This window comes from Diuraphis noxia, unplaced genomic scaffold (assembly GCF_037042655.1).
Source record: "Diuraphis noxia isolate RWA-SAM2 unplaced genomic scaffold, SU_Dnox_SAM2 contig0003, whole genome shotgun sequence".
Taxonomy (NCBI): Eukaryota; Metazoa; Arthropoda; class Insecta; order Hemiptera; family Aphididae; genus Diuraphis; species Diuraphis noxia.
Genome location: NW_028301713.1, coordinates 27,884,033 through 27,905,926, shown reverse-complemented (window position 1 = coordinate 27,905,926; position 21,894 = coordinate 27,884,033). Strand labels below are relative to the sequence as shown.

The following is a 21,894-nucleotide window of genomic DNA, read 5'->3' as shown; positions in this document are numbered from 1 at the left end:
CTAGACCACGAATTGTACAAACAAATGTCAATTTTATGAACTGAAATAGGGCAAATGTATTTCAGAAATTATGCACCTCAATGGATATTACAAATTTAAAACATTTAAAAAAAAATCTTTATCATAATTTTACCCTTGATAAATATAACATTATAATATAAACAAAAAAAAATTAGATATTTTGCCATAAAATAAACTGGGTCACTATTTCAAGCAGACACTTAATTATTACCATTATGATTTCTAAAAATATTTGATTATACATTATTTGAAGAGTTTAAAGTTATCGCATAACACAAATAAATTTAACTATTCGTTATCAATATTAACATTATGTTATCTACGTTTTTGAATGAAAACAAACATTTTTAATTTCATATCAATGAATTATCTGAGAATTTGATAGTTTCAAAAAATAAAATTTAATTTAAATTGAACCATTAATTAGTAATAAATATTTAAGCTTGAAGAACAGGATAGTGGATTAACATTTTAATGAGTACTACTGTGACGTACATATAGCCCATTTGTAAATCAATTACTTATTAGTTATAACGAATTAATTAGTAGTTCAGAATTATTTGATTTTTAAAACATCAAAATAATTTATTCTCAAAAATATATTCTCCTATAGAACATAAAATTAAAAACACAATATGACCAAAACAAAAAAACTTGACAATCTATTTTTTTTTTTTTATCTTTTTAACGGCTTAAAATTATTTAAATAAATATTTTCAAAAAAATTTGATACAGTTCGAAATGATAAGTGTTTACTGTAAATAATCACTATATATAAGAGACAACTTACTGTTAGTAACACACTGTTTAGCCGCAATGCAGCGTGCACTGTTTTGAACCGATTCTAAATATCAAAACAAACGCAAAGTACTTGATATGATTTATAAATATATACACTATTGTAATATGTATTATTTTATTACGCACCAACATTTTTTCGTTTTATATCTTCATTTAGGATTTTTTTATTGTATTCATAAAAATTATATAATATATATATTTATATATTTACATTTTTTTTTTTTATTGGACTTAAAAACATCAACAGCAAAGGTTATAAGTTTTTTTTGTTTAATACATATTGAGTGATTTTTAGAACTAAAATTATACAATTAATATGGTATTAATTATGTGTGATTTCCACTAACATTAATATTATGGTTATAGTTAGCAGAAGGTTTAAATTGTATTGTATCGATAGATTTTGGGGTTCAAGCACAACAGACTACAGAGGCCAATTAATAGAAATACTAGTCATAGCCCAAAATCTTATTTTGTTAAACGATAAATATCCTAACCATATGAACGTAACCAATGGTAAATTTTCAAACATCGATCTTTCCCTGAATACACCCTCTATTTCCCAAAAATAAATTTTATATCTTCATATTTTTCAAATAACAATTTCAAACAACAAAACATTCTAACAATAATATGATTACTATTATAGAACACGTCAATGGTTGTAAATTTCGAAATGGTTGATTGCTTTTGCAATGTTATAGTTAATACATCATTAAAATCTCGATAAATATACTAACACATTTATTTATTTATTCATTTAATTAACACTCTCATAAATTTCTAAATACCATGGGTATAGTACCTAACTAATAAGTAATGCGAAACAGTTTACCTTGGTGCCGTAAAAAAGTGGCTGTATAAGATAAATGTAAAGCTATATACATACAATACAGACTGAAAAACATAAAAATAAAGATAATTTACAACAAAAATTGTTCAGATTTACTTCAAATTCGTTAAATGGTAGGTAATAGTTTATAGTTTCAAAATACACACACCAAGTATTTAATATGATACAATCAAGCCAAGTTCAAAGTAAAATATTTTCAAATACTAATTTTTGAAATAACAATTAACATTCACGTGATTTCCAAAATAATGAGGAACATAATATTATTGATTAATAATTATACTAATATTAGGTTTGCTATTTATTAATAGTTTTTAATATTATATCCAAGATATTAATCATATAAGAAAAATGTATTATATCTCTAGCAAAAAAAAATAATAATCTCTGTTAAATTTTCCAGAGTCATGTGAGCTTAAGTGAAACTTGTATTATTCTGTAGTACAATGTAGTATTTTATAACAAAATGTGTAACACGGCGTAACGTGTAGGCAATATAGATACAATACATTGCGAAATAAATATAATAGTAATGACGTACTTAACGTTAAATAAAGATTAACAAATAAATTATATTTATTATTTCCATTAAATCTATACATTTCTACATCTATAAATTATAAATTTTATTTTGATTAGTTACTTTTCCCAGATATATATTATTTTTGTAAGTTATAAGTTGTGAATATTTTTGATTTAAAATCTTGTAAATCGTTGTAGATACATACATCAAACTTTATCAAACCATAAAAATAAATATATATATACAAATATATTTGAAGATCTGTATATTTGTAAGGAAGATAAATACTCGCATTTACGGTTAGGTAGAGGTAGACATGACTTACGGACAAAAAATTAAATGATATGAAGTATAATAATGGTATTATTATGGATAACTATATTATATATTACATAGTTTAAAAAAAAAAGAAAACCATGATATAATATAACATTTTCTTATTAAGTCAACTACTCTAACAAATTATCATTCAATTATTAACTAATGTGACATTTTAAACATATAATTCTGACCTGGCTCCTTAACCTTCTCGTTGGCCGTCCAAGCCTTCTTGGCGATCGATTGACTCACAGTCTTATCCACGTTGACTGCTGACGAATACACCACGAGATCTCGACATTAAGATACGGCGAAAACGATGGACATATGCAAGCGTTTCAAAACACTACCGATCATTGTTTAAAGCGAAACATATAAGCAGGAGAACGGAACACACTAAAAAATTAAACACACTGTGTGTGTGTAAAAATTCGTTTATCAAAAATGGTGGCTGAACCACTCGATACGTCGCGCTCGTTGTCATCAACACGTTTGTATACAACGGCCGACGGTGTATAAACATAAAAACGTGGGCAGGTTGTAGTGGCATTATTGTTAATCGATAACATGGTCGATGGTTAACGGTGACCGCTTTGGTCTTGGTAATCGACTGTAATGCGATAACGTCATTGACTTTATAGTTTATACTACTAGAAATCTAATGTGTGTAAGAAAACAAACAAAAGTTAGAGGCAATTTTTGTTTACTTCTTTAATCAAAATTTATGATTCTGTGACTGCTGCGGGATAGGATTTATACATAATCGGCTACACAACAAAACCTCGTAAGTCACTTTTATCAAATTGTTCAGGAGAAGCGAAAATCTATGACTGTTTTGTATTGATACTGTAGTTACGAGTTTCTGTTTTAGTGTATTATCATATGAAGATAGCGGGAAAAACAATGATATTATGATATCAAAATGTGCAGAAATGTTCAATGCATCCAATAAAAGAAAAAAAATTTTTTTTAATTTTTACTTACAAGGTTTTTCTGTGTAGACGACGTAATATATAGATTATTGTATTTTGTCATTAAGGCAACTTACATCACTGTATTTTTCCGTCAAAACAGCATACATCACCGTCAACATTTTTAACGCCACTCATAATGCCGTTCTAAACACGTTTCTGGTCAAGTATTGTAAGGTCTTTGGATAACACCAATAGTATCAAATAGTATACCATAGTGTCAAGTTCATAGTAGAGCTTTTAATGTACAGATTAACAATGCTCAGACCACATTAATCTCATGGAGAAATGCTGGCGATTGCTGTTGGATGGTGAAAGTTAAAATTATTTAAAACTTCTACCATTTCAAGAGACGCGTTATATGTTTTTCATCGTCTGTCTATTATTCTCATGATGTATTTATCACAATGTAACTCGTCTCTAAACCATAGATATATAGAACTCGAACTCGTACTATTTTATTCCCTTGTATTTCCCAAACACTCACTATAACGTTCAGTAATTTTTAACCATATAATAATTCAACTTGTTAAATCCAAACCTAAATCATTCAACTGAAAATACGAGGAAACAAGTGATCAAAGACCAAAGTACAGCTCACTTTATAGAAAAATCCGCTGTTACAAGTTTATAAGTTTATAAAATCAAGCATATTACCTGTAACAAATCAAGCGCTTTAATGAGTTCTGAATTTTAATAAAAATTGATCCCTTGACATTAAACAATGCTAATAATTAAATTAAATTAAGTCGTTCGTGTATCATTTTAAAAACGCGAATAACTTCAGAAATTAAGGCGTAAATATGCATAAATAATAATAATTATTATTATGATTTATTTAGATTTATGATAATATTTTTAAAAAGTGAACACCAGTTGTTGATGCTATAAATCAGGGATGGGCTACTGGCGGCCCGCGGGCCGCATGCGGCCCTCGAACCTTTTTTATCTGGCCCGCGCTACATTTTCAAATTACTTCATATAATTTTAGCGATTATCTGTTTTTTTTTTTATGTTATTATGTTTTTCGATAAAATGTGTATATAAATTCTTATCTAGTTTTAAACCGAAACTAAATTATTAAATGTCTATATATATACTTATAATGGCGTAGCTAACATAGTATTTATTTCATTTTCGGTTTAGTCATATCCGTACTGCCGTTAGTAAATTTAATGGACCTTTTTTTTTTTGCTTTCTCCTATGTATTGCGGCCCGCTAGATTTTAAAGTATTTAAAAGTGGACCGCTAGTTACTTTGAGTTGCCCATCCCTGCTATAAATTGATGTTTTAACATAATATTAATATTTTTACTTCATGTATCAATAATACAATAATTCATTTTGTGTTGAATATTGTGCATTTAGGAGGTCTGCTAAGAATATTTCTGAAATAACGTTTGATTTTCAAGTTATTAATTTGATAGATTTTTAAAAGTATAACAATAATAAAAAAACTTAAATTTATTTGACCTTTTATGAAATATTTGTATTTTAAGGTAAAATATCTATTTTTAAAATGATTGAAGAGATACAACTTGATAAATTTTGATCATTATAATAACCTGAATACAAAAAAAAAAAAGAAATAAGAAACTGACATACACTTTAAGCCTCGAGTGCAAAATTATTAATCTAAATTGTTTGAGTTTAATTATCGTTAAACAGGTGTAAAATAATCTTAGTTCAATATTACTGTAACTTTAGTACGATTAATACAGCCCAAAGACGATTGTCCTCGATAAATACCAACGTTTATGATAATCATTTCTAATTAGATTGTCATAATTTTTTAATTACAGAATATGAGCTTTTTTTGGTACAAAACTAGAATTACATTTTGTATTATTATTTTGTCTGCAGTTTTCGCAAACGAATTTTTCACATTATACGTGTTCGGAATCGGAACGACCATCAACTGCCTTTTAATAGATTCTGTGATAGCCACAAAACAGTCTTCCCTCGTGGACATTTTATAACCTAATCCGTTGCTAAAGTTCGTTGAAATCTCTTAGCTCGAATAGTTCATGTTCATCTAAGTAAAATCCGTGACATTTAACTAAACCTCTGCACACGGCTGCAAAAGTAAAGAAAATTACAATGTTGTTCGACGATAACTGTACAGATTGATGATAGATGTGTCGAATCCGTTTAACGAACGATGTACGTCATATCATAATATATACTATAAGTACACGTTTGTCTGCTATACAAAATTCGTTTTCTTTCTGCGCCTCTATTTTATACTGTCAAATCCTTCCCCTTGAATAGAACACTTTCGTCATCTCCCTCTATAAATGCTGAGGTTCCTCAAGGCAGCATTCTCGCTCCTGCCTTATATAATCTATTTACCTCTGACATACTAAACTCAAATAATTCTATTCTAGCTATCTTTGACGATACCGCGAGTCTGTTTTTCAATAAAATGTCTTCAAACTGCCACAAACCATCTTCAAAAACATCTTATAATCATACAGCACTGGTTTCACAAGCGGAGTATAAAAATTAATTACAATAAATCAACTCTCGTTCCATTTAATCTTGGTCATAAAAATAGTCAACCTTTAATATTAAATAACAAAATAATTCAAACACAAAACTCTGAAAAATATCTTGGACTGCACCTTGATTAACTTCAGCAACCCATAAAAAAACAAAAAATCTTCTCTCAATCTAAAACTCCATAAATTCAGATAGCTCTTGTGTTCTAATCTCTTTCTTAAAAATAAACTTCTCATATATAAACAAATCATTCAACCAGCAATGGCCATGGCATACAAATTTGGGGAACCTCTAGAAACTCCAACTTAAATAAATTCCAAGCCTTTAAATTAATAAATCTCTGACTCTTAAACAACTCTCTCTGGTATGTCAGCAATCTCAATCTACACAATGACTTGAAAATTCTAACTATCTCCGAAATTGCGTCAAATCACTACAAAAAATTTCATAAAAGTACTATAAATCATTCAAATCTTCTCATCTCTAACTTCTCCTCCCTCTCACTTCTATATAATCCAATCCACCGCTTCAAACGAAAATGGACACGAGACCTACTAAATACATACATCAATTTTGAAGTAGTGTCACTGGGCAGTGGGCACCCTCTTCTATCACGCAACCACGCCTTGTACAAATAATAATTAAAACCCATCAAAATTACCTATTTTTTTTCTTTTCTAATAAAAAAAAGTATACGTATAGCAAAGGAATGGAATGGACAATTTTGGAAGTATGAATATAATATTTTTCCGACATCAAACTCTATAATTTCATGTACAGACTATACAGTTGTATAATATTATGCTCGAAATGTTTTTTGTTTTTAACCATCAAAATTGAGCCTACCCATTTACTCAAGGGAATGGGCATAGATAATTTTATATTATAAACACAGCTAAGGCTAACCAACAATTTATTGTTCAACGACAACTGCATCGTTTGATGAGAGATGTGTTGTACCCGTTTAACGAACGATGCTCGTCATGTTATATAATTTACATATAACATGGGCGTAGAATGGGTGATTTCAGAGGGAAGAGTATAATATTTTTCAGTGATCAAACTCTATGACTTCATATTGTATAGGTTGCAGTTATATAATATTATATTTTTGGCCAAGCCCATAATACATTCAACATTTTCTCGTATTTTATATGGGAATCAGGCCACCCCCTCATACGAGTAAAAAAAATTCAATTCTCATGATTTGAATAAATAATTTTTCATTAAAAAAAGGGGTTTACAATGTTTAACTTACATAATATTGCATTGGATAATAACAGATTGGGAATCATTTTTATAGGTATACTGTGTGTGCAAGTATACAATTCAATTTGCATTAAAAACTTATAGAATATCAATATTTTCTTTTTGTAAAACATTAATTTACAATTTGGCACATTGAGTAGGTTTTATATATCTATATCTATTATATCTTTTGATTTTTTTGGTGAATTATTTTATATTTTATCTTTTTAAATATTAAATTGATTTAATTATTAATAATAAACTAATATTCATAAATACAATACAATAATTATATTTATATTATGGCATCGATAAAATCTTGTGTAATTCTACATAATATATCTATTTTATAGGTGTGAGAGGGTAAAAAGCTTCATTATTTCACCATAAATCCAGCCCTTAAACTTCTTCATTCTTGTGTATTCATTTATAAAAACTTCACTATTACCAATTCACTTTTGCCACACGAAATCGAATGCACTCGATTTCGTTCAAATTTATTGCACATTCACATAAATTCTACTATACCGTAATTTATTTTGTGTTGTACGACATTGGGATATATTCGATCTTTTATTCTAATCAATTAAAATACTACATAATATACGAACTACAAGGTAATGGTCGCAATTTCACAATATGTTATTACATGTTAGAGTAGTAAAAATATTTGCATTGTTATTTAAATATTGATGAACATTTTTAATATATATTTTCATAATCTAAGGCTATACAAATATGATTTATTGCCACGCTCATCTTAAGTTTAAATACTCATAACTAGTTAACTACAAATAAATAATAGAGAATAATTAAATAAAAAAAGGCGGGTAAGTCGTTGATGTCGCTCTGCTGTACAGTAGGTTACAAGTGGGTTACTGTAATGGATGGAATTAAATTTGAATCCAATGATATTATATCATTGTATACGAAAAACGATTCTGAGCGAAGACGGTTTATCTGTATATTATAGATTATTAAAAAATTTCAAATCTTAGATTTCAAAAGTAAATTTATGAATTTCTAGTTTAAAATAATTTGCGAATTTTCATGATTTTTACGTATGTTGTCTAAAATTCAAACTTTGAATGCTTATAAAAAAAATTGTGACTATGTATTTCTTTTATTTTGTAACTGCTATTGTGAAAATATGTTAGGAGTCTTGTATTAAATTTTCAAATCTTAGAATTAAAAAGAAAAACTTTTATGAATTTCTAGCTTAAAATATTTTGTGAATTTTTGTGATTTTTACGAATTTTGTCAAAATTCGAACTTTGAATGCATATGAAAAAAAATTGTGACTATGAATTTCTTTTATTTTTCAACTGCTATTGTAACAATATGTTAAGAGCCTTTTATTAAATTTTCAAGCTTTTCTGCCTAACAAATAAATTTTTATCGATATTAATTTAAAAAAAAACTAATAATGATCGAAAATTTCAAATGCCTATGAATAGTTCAACTTAAATCGAACATTTTTGAAAATTGCATGGTGGATAGAATATACTTATATAAATATTCGATGAAAGTTTCATATATCTATGGTCATTTGTTTTAAAATTACATAGACAAAATACAGTTATTAATAACATTTTTTACTTTTGACCCCCCAAAGTACAACTAGATTCACTTTCTGATCGAAAGAGGTACTGAAGTCAAAAATCGAAGCATTTTTACTGCCCCAAAACGTGATGACAGACACACAAAAAAAATAAATAAAAACACACATCATGGTAAAATCAATGCATTCATCGCTCCGCTCAGAATCTAAAATAAAAATACCTTTCACATTTTAACTTTTCATCCTTCGATACTGCAAGTCAAAGGTAATATGGAATCCATCTCAGTTTGATCATGTATACGCCGTTTGAATAAAGTACAATTTTACTCCTTGAAATATTTGTCTTAAAAGTTTGTGATGGATTGTCCCATAAAAGAGTTGGCTTTGATGCTAGTTTCAACTCGCTTTTCTCCAGAGAAAAGTTTAATGATGCGTAATTTATTATTAAAGTTTTAAATAGATAGTGTTACATAATATTATTATGTGTCCCATAACTCTAAAATAAATAGGTAGTTTCTATATTATTACAACAAATCTAAGATTGCCTTTTATATGAATCATTATAATCTCAATATTTAAGTTTTAATAAACCAAAAATTCGTAGGTAGGTAGATTTATGCCCCAAATTTGTGAAATAGTCTAGTCCACAACGTTTATAATCAATCAAAATGTCATCGTTTATGTTTATACATAAATTTCAAATAGCAAATTGATCACAATATATGATATAAATATAATATACAAGTTTTAAATATTATCTTCATACTTAAAATATTGTTAATTTCAATACAAATAATAATCGATATTATTAAATAATGTATTTTTAAGTTAAATTTACATTATGAACAACTCTTTGTTCAATCAATTTCCCTTATCAGCGTTTTTATTATTTTATGTTGTAAAAATAATGACAATATTCATAGGTAGTCACACGGGTGCATTAAATTTGGTTTTCGTCCAAAACTTTTTCAATGTATAATACTGCAATACTGTGGTAACACGCGTTTTTAAAATTGTTGATCATCTGTATCATAATTAATTACATTATCATATAATTCTCGGAAATAAACTATTATTTTATCTTATACACCAGTTGATTGAATTAACAAATGATTTGTAAATAAGTTTATTTTATTTTTGATATCACAATATCCATGGAACCAAATTATTATTTTTATTTTATTAATTTACCTGGAGAGACTTTCTGTTTTTTACATACTCTTTAGCGTTGTCTCGTTGTTATCTCACAAAGTCAAAACTAGTTTTTCAACTAGTTAAAATAAAATAAAAAATATATTTAATAACTAATAGTATATACCTAATAATTGCATTTTAGTTAAAATGCATATTTTAGATTATGAGTGGGGCAATGAATATATTGGTTTTATATAGTTATGATACAATATTACAATATATAAACAAATTTCTTGTTTTTGTAAAAGGTAGATTTTTATAATATATCGTGATCATTATAATAATAAGTCTTTATGACTATATTATGATTGGACATAGATTAAAATCGCTTACCGGCCTTCATGGCTGTGGACGCGGATAGTATATATTTAAGATTGATGTTTCTGGAATCTAATTTACGAGAATTATTACAACATAAAATACCACAAGTCAAATCTCGCTAGGGAGGAAATTATCCACCCTAACTTTCCCGTCGATATGTTTATGCCACAGATTATAATAGTAGTAAACTATAGATATAGTATAGGTTATTATAATTTTGTTTAAATTTCTAGTGTGGTTGAAGATAAGACAAACATGGAAACCGTTTTCGATTTTCATTTCATAGTCATCTATAGTCTTATAACATAATATTTTTACCATAGACTGTAGGTCCAGTTTTGGAGTGTGTCGAATAGCTTTAGCAACACATGCACATCTTCAGTCCAAATATTATAGTTTTATATTTTTGAATTAATTAACTGTTAAATATTTTTATTATTAACAGCTGTTATTTATTACGTGTTTACTCGGAAACGACGATTTGTAAGAAGTAAATATCTTTTTGGAAAGGTTATCTGTAGTACAGTAAGCATCATCCACTACACAATTTAATTTTGAATATTAAATTGTTCACATATATATAGGTTATGAGGTGTTATTATATTTCATTTAAATTTAATAATGTTGATTTTATTATTTGTATACAATAATATGCGATGTCATATTATTATTTTATTCTCAAGTTATTATGATTATTATTATTTTACAATGATGATATTATTGTAAACCATAGATTGATAGATTAATATATTAATTAATATAGGCATATAACTATATTAATATCATTATATCAATATTATCATTTATCAAAACCTATGTTTCGTAAATACAACATTTAATTTTTTGTTCAAATGTTATTACTATTTACTAACAAGAATACAAGATCATAACATAACTTTTAAGTTTTATCAAACATATAAAAGAAAACAAGTTTTAAGCTGACCTTACACAAATGACAAATGGGATAGTTAAAACCAAAGGCGATTACGATGGAGAACAGGAGCATTTAATCAAATTTAAATGATTATAGATGTAACAACATATTCCTTTATTAGATTCTGAACGGAGAGATGAATGTATTGATTTTACAATGATGTGTTTTTTTGTCTGTGTACAGCATAACTAGTCGAAATAATGATTTAATTTCAAACTTTGGGGGTAGTTTCCGATGGAAAAGTGAATATCCTTGGTGCATTATAGAGATCAAAAGTAAACATTTTCCAACAGTTTTCAAAAAAATCAAGAAAAACAACAAAAAAAGTAACAGAAAAACGGGAATTTTTACGCAAAACCAGTTTTTGACCAAATCGATTTTTTTATATGGTAATTCAAAAACTAATCACTTTAAATACTTGAAATTTTCACCAAATATTTATGTTAGTGTTATCTATATACAGTTTAATTTTCAAAAATGTTTGACTTTTTTGAGTCATATATAGACCACTGAAATTTTCGATTTTTATGAGAATTTTTTTTTGAAGTGTCGGTAAAAAAATTTTGGATCACCAAAAAAACTTGAAAATGTATACAAGGTTCCTTATGAGTTGTTCTTATTGAAGATAAAAAAAATTAAAAATTGTTGGTCACAATTTTTTTTTATAAGCGTTTATAGTTTAAATTTTTAAATCATAAAAAAATGTTGTATTTATAACCAAGATATAACTATATTATAACTAAGTTTATAACATATGTCAAAATGCAATGTATAGAATGATGAAGTATTATACTAATATAAATATATCTACACTAAAATATAAATATATTATAATATTCTTATAGTATAGATGTAAACTCAGCTGGTGACTTAATTTTTTTATGTTAACTCGACCCGGAAATTAAGGTAATAAAAAAATCAATTGTAATCTCAGCCCTATAGTTTTTAGTTTTTATTGATAAAATATAATTAACACGAAAAAATGTAATCTAAAAAAAGCGGGAAGGCGGATGTCGCTCTGCTGTACATTAGGTGGTGGGGTGGACCTCTGACTAGGGTAGGTTAGATTTGAATGCAATAATAGGTGTCATTGTATACGAAAAACAATTCTGAACGGAGATGATTTGTCAGTCTAGGGATATATTATATTTAAATATTGTCATACTCGTATATTCTATTTTGTAACAAATATATTATTTTTCAATTAGGACGCATTTTTAATAAGGCATGGTTAATCAATTTCTCCAAAAACATTGCATGTAGTTATCATAATTCATAATACCTTATGGCTTATATTATCATAAATATACATATACCGGGTTTGAGGATAAATCGTTATCATTACACGATTTCATAAAAATTTAAAACTCTGATACGGTGTGGTAAGTTTAAGTACCAACCGTTCTTTGTAGAAATAAATATACCTTGGTTTTAGGATTTAATGGCTGGTCTTTTATTTATACAAGTAATATATTATTTAATATTTGTACAATATCTCGGGGGGAGTGAGATTCACGAATGCGTCAGTCAGACTTACACAAGCGGACTGACGTGGTGAGAGCTCGTGTTCGACCGACGATGTTATCGTTCGGTCCTATCACATATAATGGGTGTGAGATAATTATTTATATAGAATTATAAGATGGGAAGGAGTCCTCCACCAGTAGCGCGTAGCTTGTGCAAGCGGCTACTACTTGATGGAAAGGAGCTCGGGTCGACGGTACTTTAGCAAGTGGTCGGTAAGGGAGAGAACGGTGTCGATGACAGCAATCGTGTATATAATGTTGTATGACGTTCGGTCCGGTGGTTTCACTTGTCGTCCCGGATACTCAACGTCGTCGAATTTGTTGCTGCCGGTTCGATGGTCTTCGTTCTCCGACTATTATTGGTCGGCTGATTCTGGTCACGCTGCGTTCGCTTCGCCTCGACGCTGGTCTGCTCGGCGATCTGAACTTGAGCTGTAGAGTCGGTGTAGGTTGTTCTTCTGATCTCTAGTCGTCGGTGTAGTAATAGTTCTTGATTACTTGTTGACGATTAGAGATGAAGTTGAAGAGTAAAGAGTTTCTGAAATCTACTGGTATATATACCCATTTGGATCGGTAAAGTTGTTGCTGATTGTTTGTAGATTGTTGGTATGACGAGTCATCATCGTATCGTTGCCTGGTGGCTGTTACTAGCTCAGTGCGGTTTTTCCTTGTCATACCGTTGAACTTTACTATGTAAAACCTGCCGTTTGGAACTGCGTTTAATATGTGTTGCATGTGGTTTTTAGTTGTTAGTGGTCCTGAAAAGGACCGTTTTATGTCGTACTCCGTTACAACTCAAACGCTCAAAACATTTTTCCTATAATGACGCTTCAAATTTTCTCTATAGCTATTTGAAGCAAAACTTATGAAAAACTTAGTGTTGAATTTTATAACCTTAGATATAAATATAAACAATATTATGAATTTTGAACTACAAAATAATTTGCAAATATTCATGGTTTTGACGAATTTTTGTCAATATTTGAAATTCAAATACTAATAAAAATTTAATTTGAATTTCCGGTGGACATTTTTTTGGTGATAAAGATTGAAAAACTTGTAAGGAGCTTTGTATTAAATTTTCAAATCTTAGGTATAAAAGGAAAATTTTTTATGAATTTCTAGAATAAAATAATTTACGAATTTTCGTGATTTTTATTTTTTACGTATGTTGTCAAAATTAAAATTTGAATGCATGTAAAAACAAAATGTAGCTATATATTTCTTTTATTTTTCAACTGCTATTGCAAAACTATATTATGAGCCTTGTATTAAATTTTTAAATCTTAGAATTAAAAAGAAAAACTTTTATGAATTTCGATCTAAGATGATTTGAACATTGCCGTAATTTTTATGTATTTAGTCAAAATTTGAACTGTAAATGCTTATAAAAAAAAATTTGTGACTACATATTTCTTTTATTTTTCAAATGCTATTGTAAAACTATTTTAGGAGCCTTGTATTAAATTTTCAAATCTTAGGTATAAAAGGAAAATTTTTTATGAATTTCTAGAATAAAATAATTTACGAATTTTTGTGATTTTTACGTATGTTGTCAAAATTAAAACTTGAATACATGTAAAAAAAAAATTGTGGCTATACATTTATTTTATTTTTCAACTGCTATTGTAAAAATATATTATGAGCCTTGTATTAAATTATCAAATCTTAGAATTAAAAAGAAAAACTTTTATGAATTTCGATCTAAGATAATTTGAAAATTGTCGTAATTTTTACGTATTAAGTCAATATTTGAAATTCAAATGCTAATAAAAATTTAATTTGAATTTCCGGTGAAAATATTTTTTGTGATAAAGATTGACAAATGTGTAAGGAATCATGTATTAAATTTTCAAATCTTAGATTTAAAAAGAAAATTTTTTATGAGTTTCTAGCTTAAAACAATTTGCGAATTGATCTAACCTAACCTAACCTTGAAAAAAGTGATTTTTATGTATTTTGACAAAATTCAAAATTTAAATGCTTATAAAACAAAAATTGTGATTATGAATTTCTTTTAATTTTCAACTGCTTATTGTAATAATATGTTAAGAGCCTTGTATTAAATTTTCAAATTTTCCACCCAAAAAATAAATTTTTATCGATATTAATTTAAAAAAAACTAATAATGATCGAAAATTGCATATACCTATGAATAGTTTAACTTAAGTCAAAAAATGTTTGAAAATTTCATGGTGGATAGAATATATTTATATAAACATTCGGTGAAAATATCATGTATCAATGGTCATTTGTTTTAAAGTTACATCAAAAATCAAAATCGATTTTGTCGAAAAATGAGTGTGCTTAAAATTTCCCGTTTTTCCATATTTTTAGTTTGTTTTATTCATTTTACATTTTCTAGTTTTGACCCCTCAAAGTGTCAACTAGATTCACTTTCTGATCGAACGAGGTACTGAAGTCAAAAATCGAAGCACTTTTACTGCCCCAAAACGTGATGAGTGATGACAGTCACAAAAAAAAAATATTCATGGTTTTAACGAATTTTTGTCAATATTTGAACTTCAAATGCTAATAAAAAAAAAAATTGTACCTATGACATGTATTCTTATAATTTTTTAATCACTATAAGAATAACTTATGAGAAACTTTGTATTAAATTTTCAAGTATTTTGATAGGGCCAAAAATATTTTATCGACACTTCAAAAATAAATGTCAAAAAAATTGAAAATTTCAGTTACCTATAAATATCTCAAAAAAAGTCAAAATATTTTGAAAATTAAATCATGTAAGGAAAATGCCAATCTAAATAACTGTAAAATTTTCAAGTGTCTACGGCTTATACTTTTTGAATAATAACAAATGTTTAAAATCGTTTGAGGATAAATCGTTATCGTAACGCTATTTCGTAAAAATTTAAAATTCAAAAGCACTTAGAATTTTTAATTTTTTCAGCTACAATAATAACAACTCATAAGGAACCTTGTATACATTTTCAAGTTTTTTTGGTGATCCAACATTTTTTTACCGACACTTCAAAAAAAATCGAAAATTTCAGTGGTCTATAAATAAGTCAAAAAAATTCAAATTTTTTTGAAAATTAAACTGTATATAGATGTCACTAACATAAACATTAGGTAAAAATTTCAAGTACTCGTATTTATAGTGATTAGTTTTTGAATTACAACCATATAAAAAAATTGATTTGGTCAAAAACTGGTTTTGTGTAAAAATTCCCGTTTTTCTGTCATTTTTTTTTGTTTTTCTCGATTTTTTTGAAAACTGTTGGAAAATATTTACTTTTGACTTCTATAGGTAATGCACCAACGATATTCACTTTTCCATCGGAAACCACCCCCAAAGTTTGAAATTAAATCATTATTTCGACTAATTATGCTGTACACAAACAACAAAAAAACACATCATTGTAAAATCAATACATTCATCACTTCGTTCAGAATCTAATAAGCAATGCTACCTATATCTTATTGTGGACCATTGGTTGTTTTAATACATTCAAACGTTAATGCAAATCATTTCGTTTTCATTTTGGAATATTCAAAAACAATATTTCGTTGGGGATTTTTTTAACCGTAGACCAGGCAATATCTAACATTTTTTTATTATTAGAAAAAAACATTAAATTTTTCATAAAATATTTGATTGAAGTTTGTTATAATGGTCGTCAAATTGAATAGCGACCAGAATACTGAGATGATACTAATAAAAAGTGATATATGCTTAAACTATGGTTTAAAAACAAATAATAAATAAACCGCTTACTAAACATGAGTAAGATTGACATAATATTACGTACTCTGTTAAGTTCACTACGGTGCACGAATTAGTTTATCCATATACAAACGCTTTACATACTTATGTATTTTATCACGTAAATCAATTGATATTATTAAAATTAAAAACAATTTCCATACGCCCACTTACCCAAGTTATCAGTTAGAAATTGAATTTTTTTTTTCAATTTTATTATGCGGTTGAATAATTATGGTTGTCTTATAATATCGTATAATGTATAAGGATAACATTTCTAAACTCACCATTTTTTTTGTAGAAAATCAATTCCAGTTTTAGTTCAGCTTTGCATTCTAATGCCTTTTCAATTTGTGTAACGTGGTCGTCACTAGTATCCGGACCAAATAGAAACTTACAGGCGCAACCCTTCTGCATAATTTGCGCCCGGGCAAACCCAGTGAGTTCGCAGAATCCGTCTGAACAGTACACTATCGGATACAGTGATGGCACTTGAGCATTTCCGAGCACGAAATTACTATCTGCAAGACAACAAAACACAATATACAATATATCATTCCACATACATTATACATATACACAATAATTACAACATAATAATATATTATGATCCCACAACAGTGTAAATATTATTTGTATACACTTTAAATTCTATCAGAACAGGCATATCATTCAACTAAGTAATATTAAAAATATTACATTATTATATTTTATTATATTATTAGAATTATATTATATCGTGAATAATAAAAAAAACTGCTTTGTAAATGCTAACGAGTCATACAATACGATTACCCAAAAATGCTCACCCCCTGCCTTTTTTCTATAACGTTAAGTTAAATACCAAAAACTGGTAACTACTATTTCAAATATTAAGAAAGTACTTACAAACTTTCAAAAATATTATCTGCTGAATATTTCAAAGTAAAAAGGGTGGTTCTCATAAGAAAACAAAAGTTTGAATCGCCACAAAACAATTTATAAATGGTACAAAACAATTTCAAATATTCAAAAATGTGGTAAGTAAATAATATGTTTGGAATAATACATTATATTTATTTGATAACAGTTATTATAGTACATAGTGATAAGCCAGAATCGTTACTTATTGGTTACTTTTAGTAACAATGCTATTGTTGGAGCATAAACCTAAATTTCGAGAACGCTGTCCCATAAGTGTTTTGTGTAGGCTTATCCATTATATTTTATCATATATGATTAAATTTGTATTCGATGATAAATCATTACATATGTACGAAAAACAATTTTGAGCGAAAACTATCTATCAACCTAGAAGTTTTGATGTCATGTTTTCCGATTTTGCTATATTAAAGTAATTTATTATACTATTAATATTATGGTAGATTAATTTAGTTTTGGTCTAAAACGTTGGGTTTATTATGTACTATCTGTATGACCCGACTACACCCAGGGTAAAATAAACAACTATTATAAAACACAGTATATATGTATCGATTTCAGTGTATTTTAGATCAGGTATTATAGCTTTTGGTTTATTTCCAATTAGGGTTTGAAAGTACTCTTTAATCTTTTCTGATATTTCTAAGAACGATTTCTGAAATGTCGAGACCATCAGTTAAGTTGTATTTGAGTCTTTAGGCAATAAATATTTAGATCAATAATTGTGTAAATAAACTCTCATATTTGTTTATAGATATAAATTGTTTACTTGATCTCATAAACTCAACACTCTGATGCCTGTTTTAACCTCATCTGTCCGAGCAACCAATGACAACCATTTATAAACGAAATATTTATTTTGAAAATACATAAAAAAAATAAAAAATAATAATAACGATTTCAAAAACCCCACAAACCTCCTGAAAAAATAACTTCTTATCGCTCTATAAGTTTACTCCCAACATTATCAAAAGTATTTAAAAATATCCTATTAAATAGACTTATATCACTTGCTATTACGGCAAAAGTTGTCCCTGACACTCAGTTTGGATTCAGACCAATCACTCTACCACTCACCAATTCTACAGAGTAGTTGACACTATCTCAGTTGCTCAAGAGAAAAAACACTACTGCGCTGCCGTCTTTTTAGACGTTGTACAAGCGTTTGATAGGGTCTGGTTTGATGGCCTACTTTTCAAACTTAAAAAATCTCTGCCTGGCCCTTACTACCTTTTGATAAAATCATATTTGAGCGATCATACTTTCGTCGTACATCAGAACTCGAGCCACTCAAACTACTTCAATATCTTAGCCGTAGTTCCTCAAGGCAACAATATTGCTCACTGCTTATGCAATATCTTTACACATGACATTCCTAAAACTTCCTCTACCGAACTCGGTTCCTACGCGGATGATACGGCAATTGTAGCCTCCAATGAAAACTCAATCACTGTTTCTAGTATGTTAGAAATAAACCTCAACATAATCGACCTCTGGACAAAAAGATAGAAGTTCAAAATTAATGAATCAAAGTTTTCCTTCATTACATTCGCCCCTTAGTCACAATGAACAACAACACAATCCCTTCCTACGCAGAAGTTATTATTAGAGATCTTATTCTTCAGTAATCAAGCTTAATAAGTACCGGAGATCGGTACCAGGTAACACCTTCAAACCTTAAAAAATAAAAATAAAAATAAACAAAAAAATTTTTTCTCTCTCTTTTCCATTGTTATTCTGTCACGTTATAGGGTGTTACAATTAGGTATTCTCCTTAATCACACAAATCATGATATCTATTTTCTTTTTACTTGTCATTTACCAAACCTACTTATTATACAAAAAATGTTTATAGATTGTAGATTTATTCAATAAAATAAAAATAAAAAGATTTTTCACAGAGCAAAAAAACATCGACATAATAAGGAAAATACATCAAAAAATAAAAAATTAGAAAATATAATATGTCTATATAATATCGCAGCTTAAAAAGAGTCAAAATCATTATTGTTTTAAAATTAATACATTAATCGCTACGTTGAGAATCTAAAAAAGGGTGATGCTTGGTGAATCACTTTGTAGACAATATCGATAGGACTAATATATATATATATATATATATATATATACAGGGTGATTTTTTTTATCATGAACCACTCATTATTTCAAAAAGTATCAATGTTTTTGAAAATATTTTTTTACAAAGTTTCGTGTTGTTAAAAAAACAACGTTTTTATTAAAAAATTATGTTTTTTAATATTTTTTATCCTTATAATTTTTTAAGTTTTTTACTTTGTTGAATGACAGCCTAGAGTTATAATTTCATATTCCAAAGCAGAATATGTTTCTAAGTATTTTGATACGTAAAAATCGAATTTTGGACGAATAGTTTATGAGTTATAAGTATTTTAAGTTTAGACAAGCGGAGTAGTGGACAAACATTTTGCGGAGTAACCCTGTACCACTCTACTCCGCCATCAAAACTTTAAATACTTATAATACATATTATACCGCATATTTTGATGATTTTAACACATATGTATGCGCATATTTGAGTAATTTTTAGCGCATAAAGTTCCGAGCCTGGCTTATAAGTTATAACACTTATAACTCATAAACTACTCGTCCAAAATTCAATTTTACGTATCAAAGTACTTAGAAAAATATTCTGCTTTGGAAAATGAAATTAAAACTCTAGGTTTCCATTCAAAAAAGCAAAAAACTTAAAAAATTATAAGGATAAAAAATATTAAAAAACATAATTTTTTAACAACATGAAACTTTGTAAAAAAATATTTTAAAAAACATTGATATTTTTTGGAATAATGAGTGGTTCATATAAAAAAATCACCCTGTATATAGCCACCTAATTAACATTTTAAAAAATAAATATAATAACGTTTTATGAAGAAACCCAAAGCGTAGCAGTTACGTTAAGTTAATAACGGTCATTAATTATTTGTATTAATGCATTAAAAACATGTAAAACTAAACATATATGCTAATATCAACTAAAACACGTAACTTTATAGCATAACGTGTCTTATATATAATATGCCGTACCATATCAAGCTATATTATTACATGATTATTCCATTCATTATTTATACGAAGTAATTATTTAAACAATAAACACCGAACACTTTTTCTCAAAATATAAGATACATGTCGAACGTCAATAGTTTAACTTTTAATGGCTACCTATCATTATACTGACTTTATGTGACATTATGTGATACAAAGTTCTAAGGTATTCAATCATTATTTTAATATATTTTAAGTATCAAAAAAATAATTTTTGGATTCTAAGTGGAGTGATGTGAATGTATTAAGGTTTATAACGGAGTGTGTATTTTGTTTTTACATATATATTTTATTTATTATTTTGACAATATTCAAAAGTAGAAAGTTTTAAGATCCTCAAAAAATAACTAAAATAAATATACATATGAAACACTTAAGAAACACAAGTTTTCGGAAAATAAAATTTTGTTGATATTAAAATTAAAAAAATAACAGTTAAAACTTTTAATATTTTTACAATTAAAATTATAAAATATAAACTAATATATTATCATTCTAGACTAAATGAGAAAATTGTTTTGATTAAACATTTATATATTACCTACATTTTTTTATATATTTCAATAATAAGTAATTAATAAAATCACTCAGAATCACTAAATCATAATTCGTAAATGTATAATTATTTATTAATTCAACTTTTCTAATTCATCAACAAATTTAATACAATTCTAACAGCCACACGACAAAAATACCTTTGTTATTATAATATTATAAATTAAATTAATGTAATTAATTGTTTATAGAACTTAAGATTTGAAACAAAACCCTTTAATTTCAGTCATAAAATAAATAATTAATAATACTCAATTAATCAACTATTAAATGCCGTTTAATAATGAATTATAGTAAAAATATGAAAACTAGGAATATCTTATTGTACAAAAAATAAAAACAAAATGTATAAATGTAAGAAATAACTGTAAATAACACAACATTTATAATATTATATTTTAGTGGTATTATATAATTATTTATTGTAGGTATATCACAGTGGTGTAGCCAGGGGGAGGCCTAGGGGGCTGCAGCCCCTCCCCCGAAATGTTAATAAAATTTAAAAATTATTGTAATGGTCTACAAATATTCAATCAAAAAGTCTTAAATTGTATTTTACTAATTTTAAAAATTGATCAGTTCCCCCCCCACCCCCCGAAAAAAAATCCTGGCTACGCTGCTGGTATATCATGATACAATGAGTGTCAAATAGTAAATGAATAATATGCTTCCCTCAAAATATTTCAATAATTATTATTTTATGACGCATTAATTGTATAGATTAATACTTTTTTGTTACTATCAATTTTTGACAGAATTAACAACAGATTAGAAGACGTCCACGTCATACTGTCTAACAAGTAACAATTCATATTGTATTAACTATGTA

The 21,894-nt window shown here is 27.3% G+C and overlaps 1 protein-coding gene across 4 annotated transcripts in view; it reads right to left on the bottom strand.

Moving 5' to 3' along the window:
* Positions 1-21,894, bottom strand: part of Elk (Eag-like K[+] channel) — a 231,636-nt gene that overhangs the window by 149,867 nt on the left and 59,875 nt on the right. For all 4 annotated transcript variants that reach the window (XM_089221973.1, XM_089221972.1, XM_089221975.1 and 1 more), the window contains exon 3: positions 16,793-17,026. In XM_089221973.1, coding sequence (XP_089078099.1) covers positions 16,793-17,026 — 234 coding nt within the window. The remainder of the gene's footprint in view (positions 1-16,792; positions 17,027-21,894) is intronic.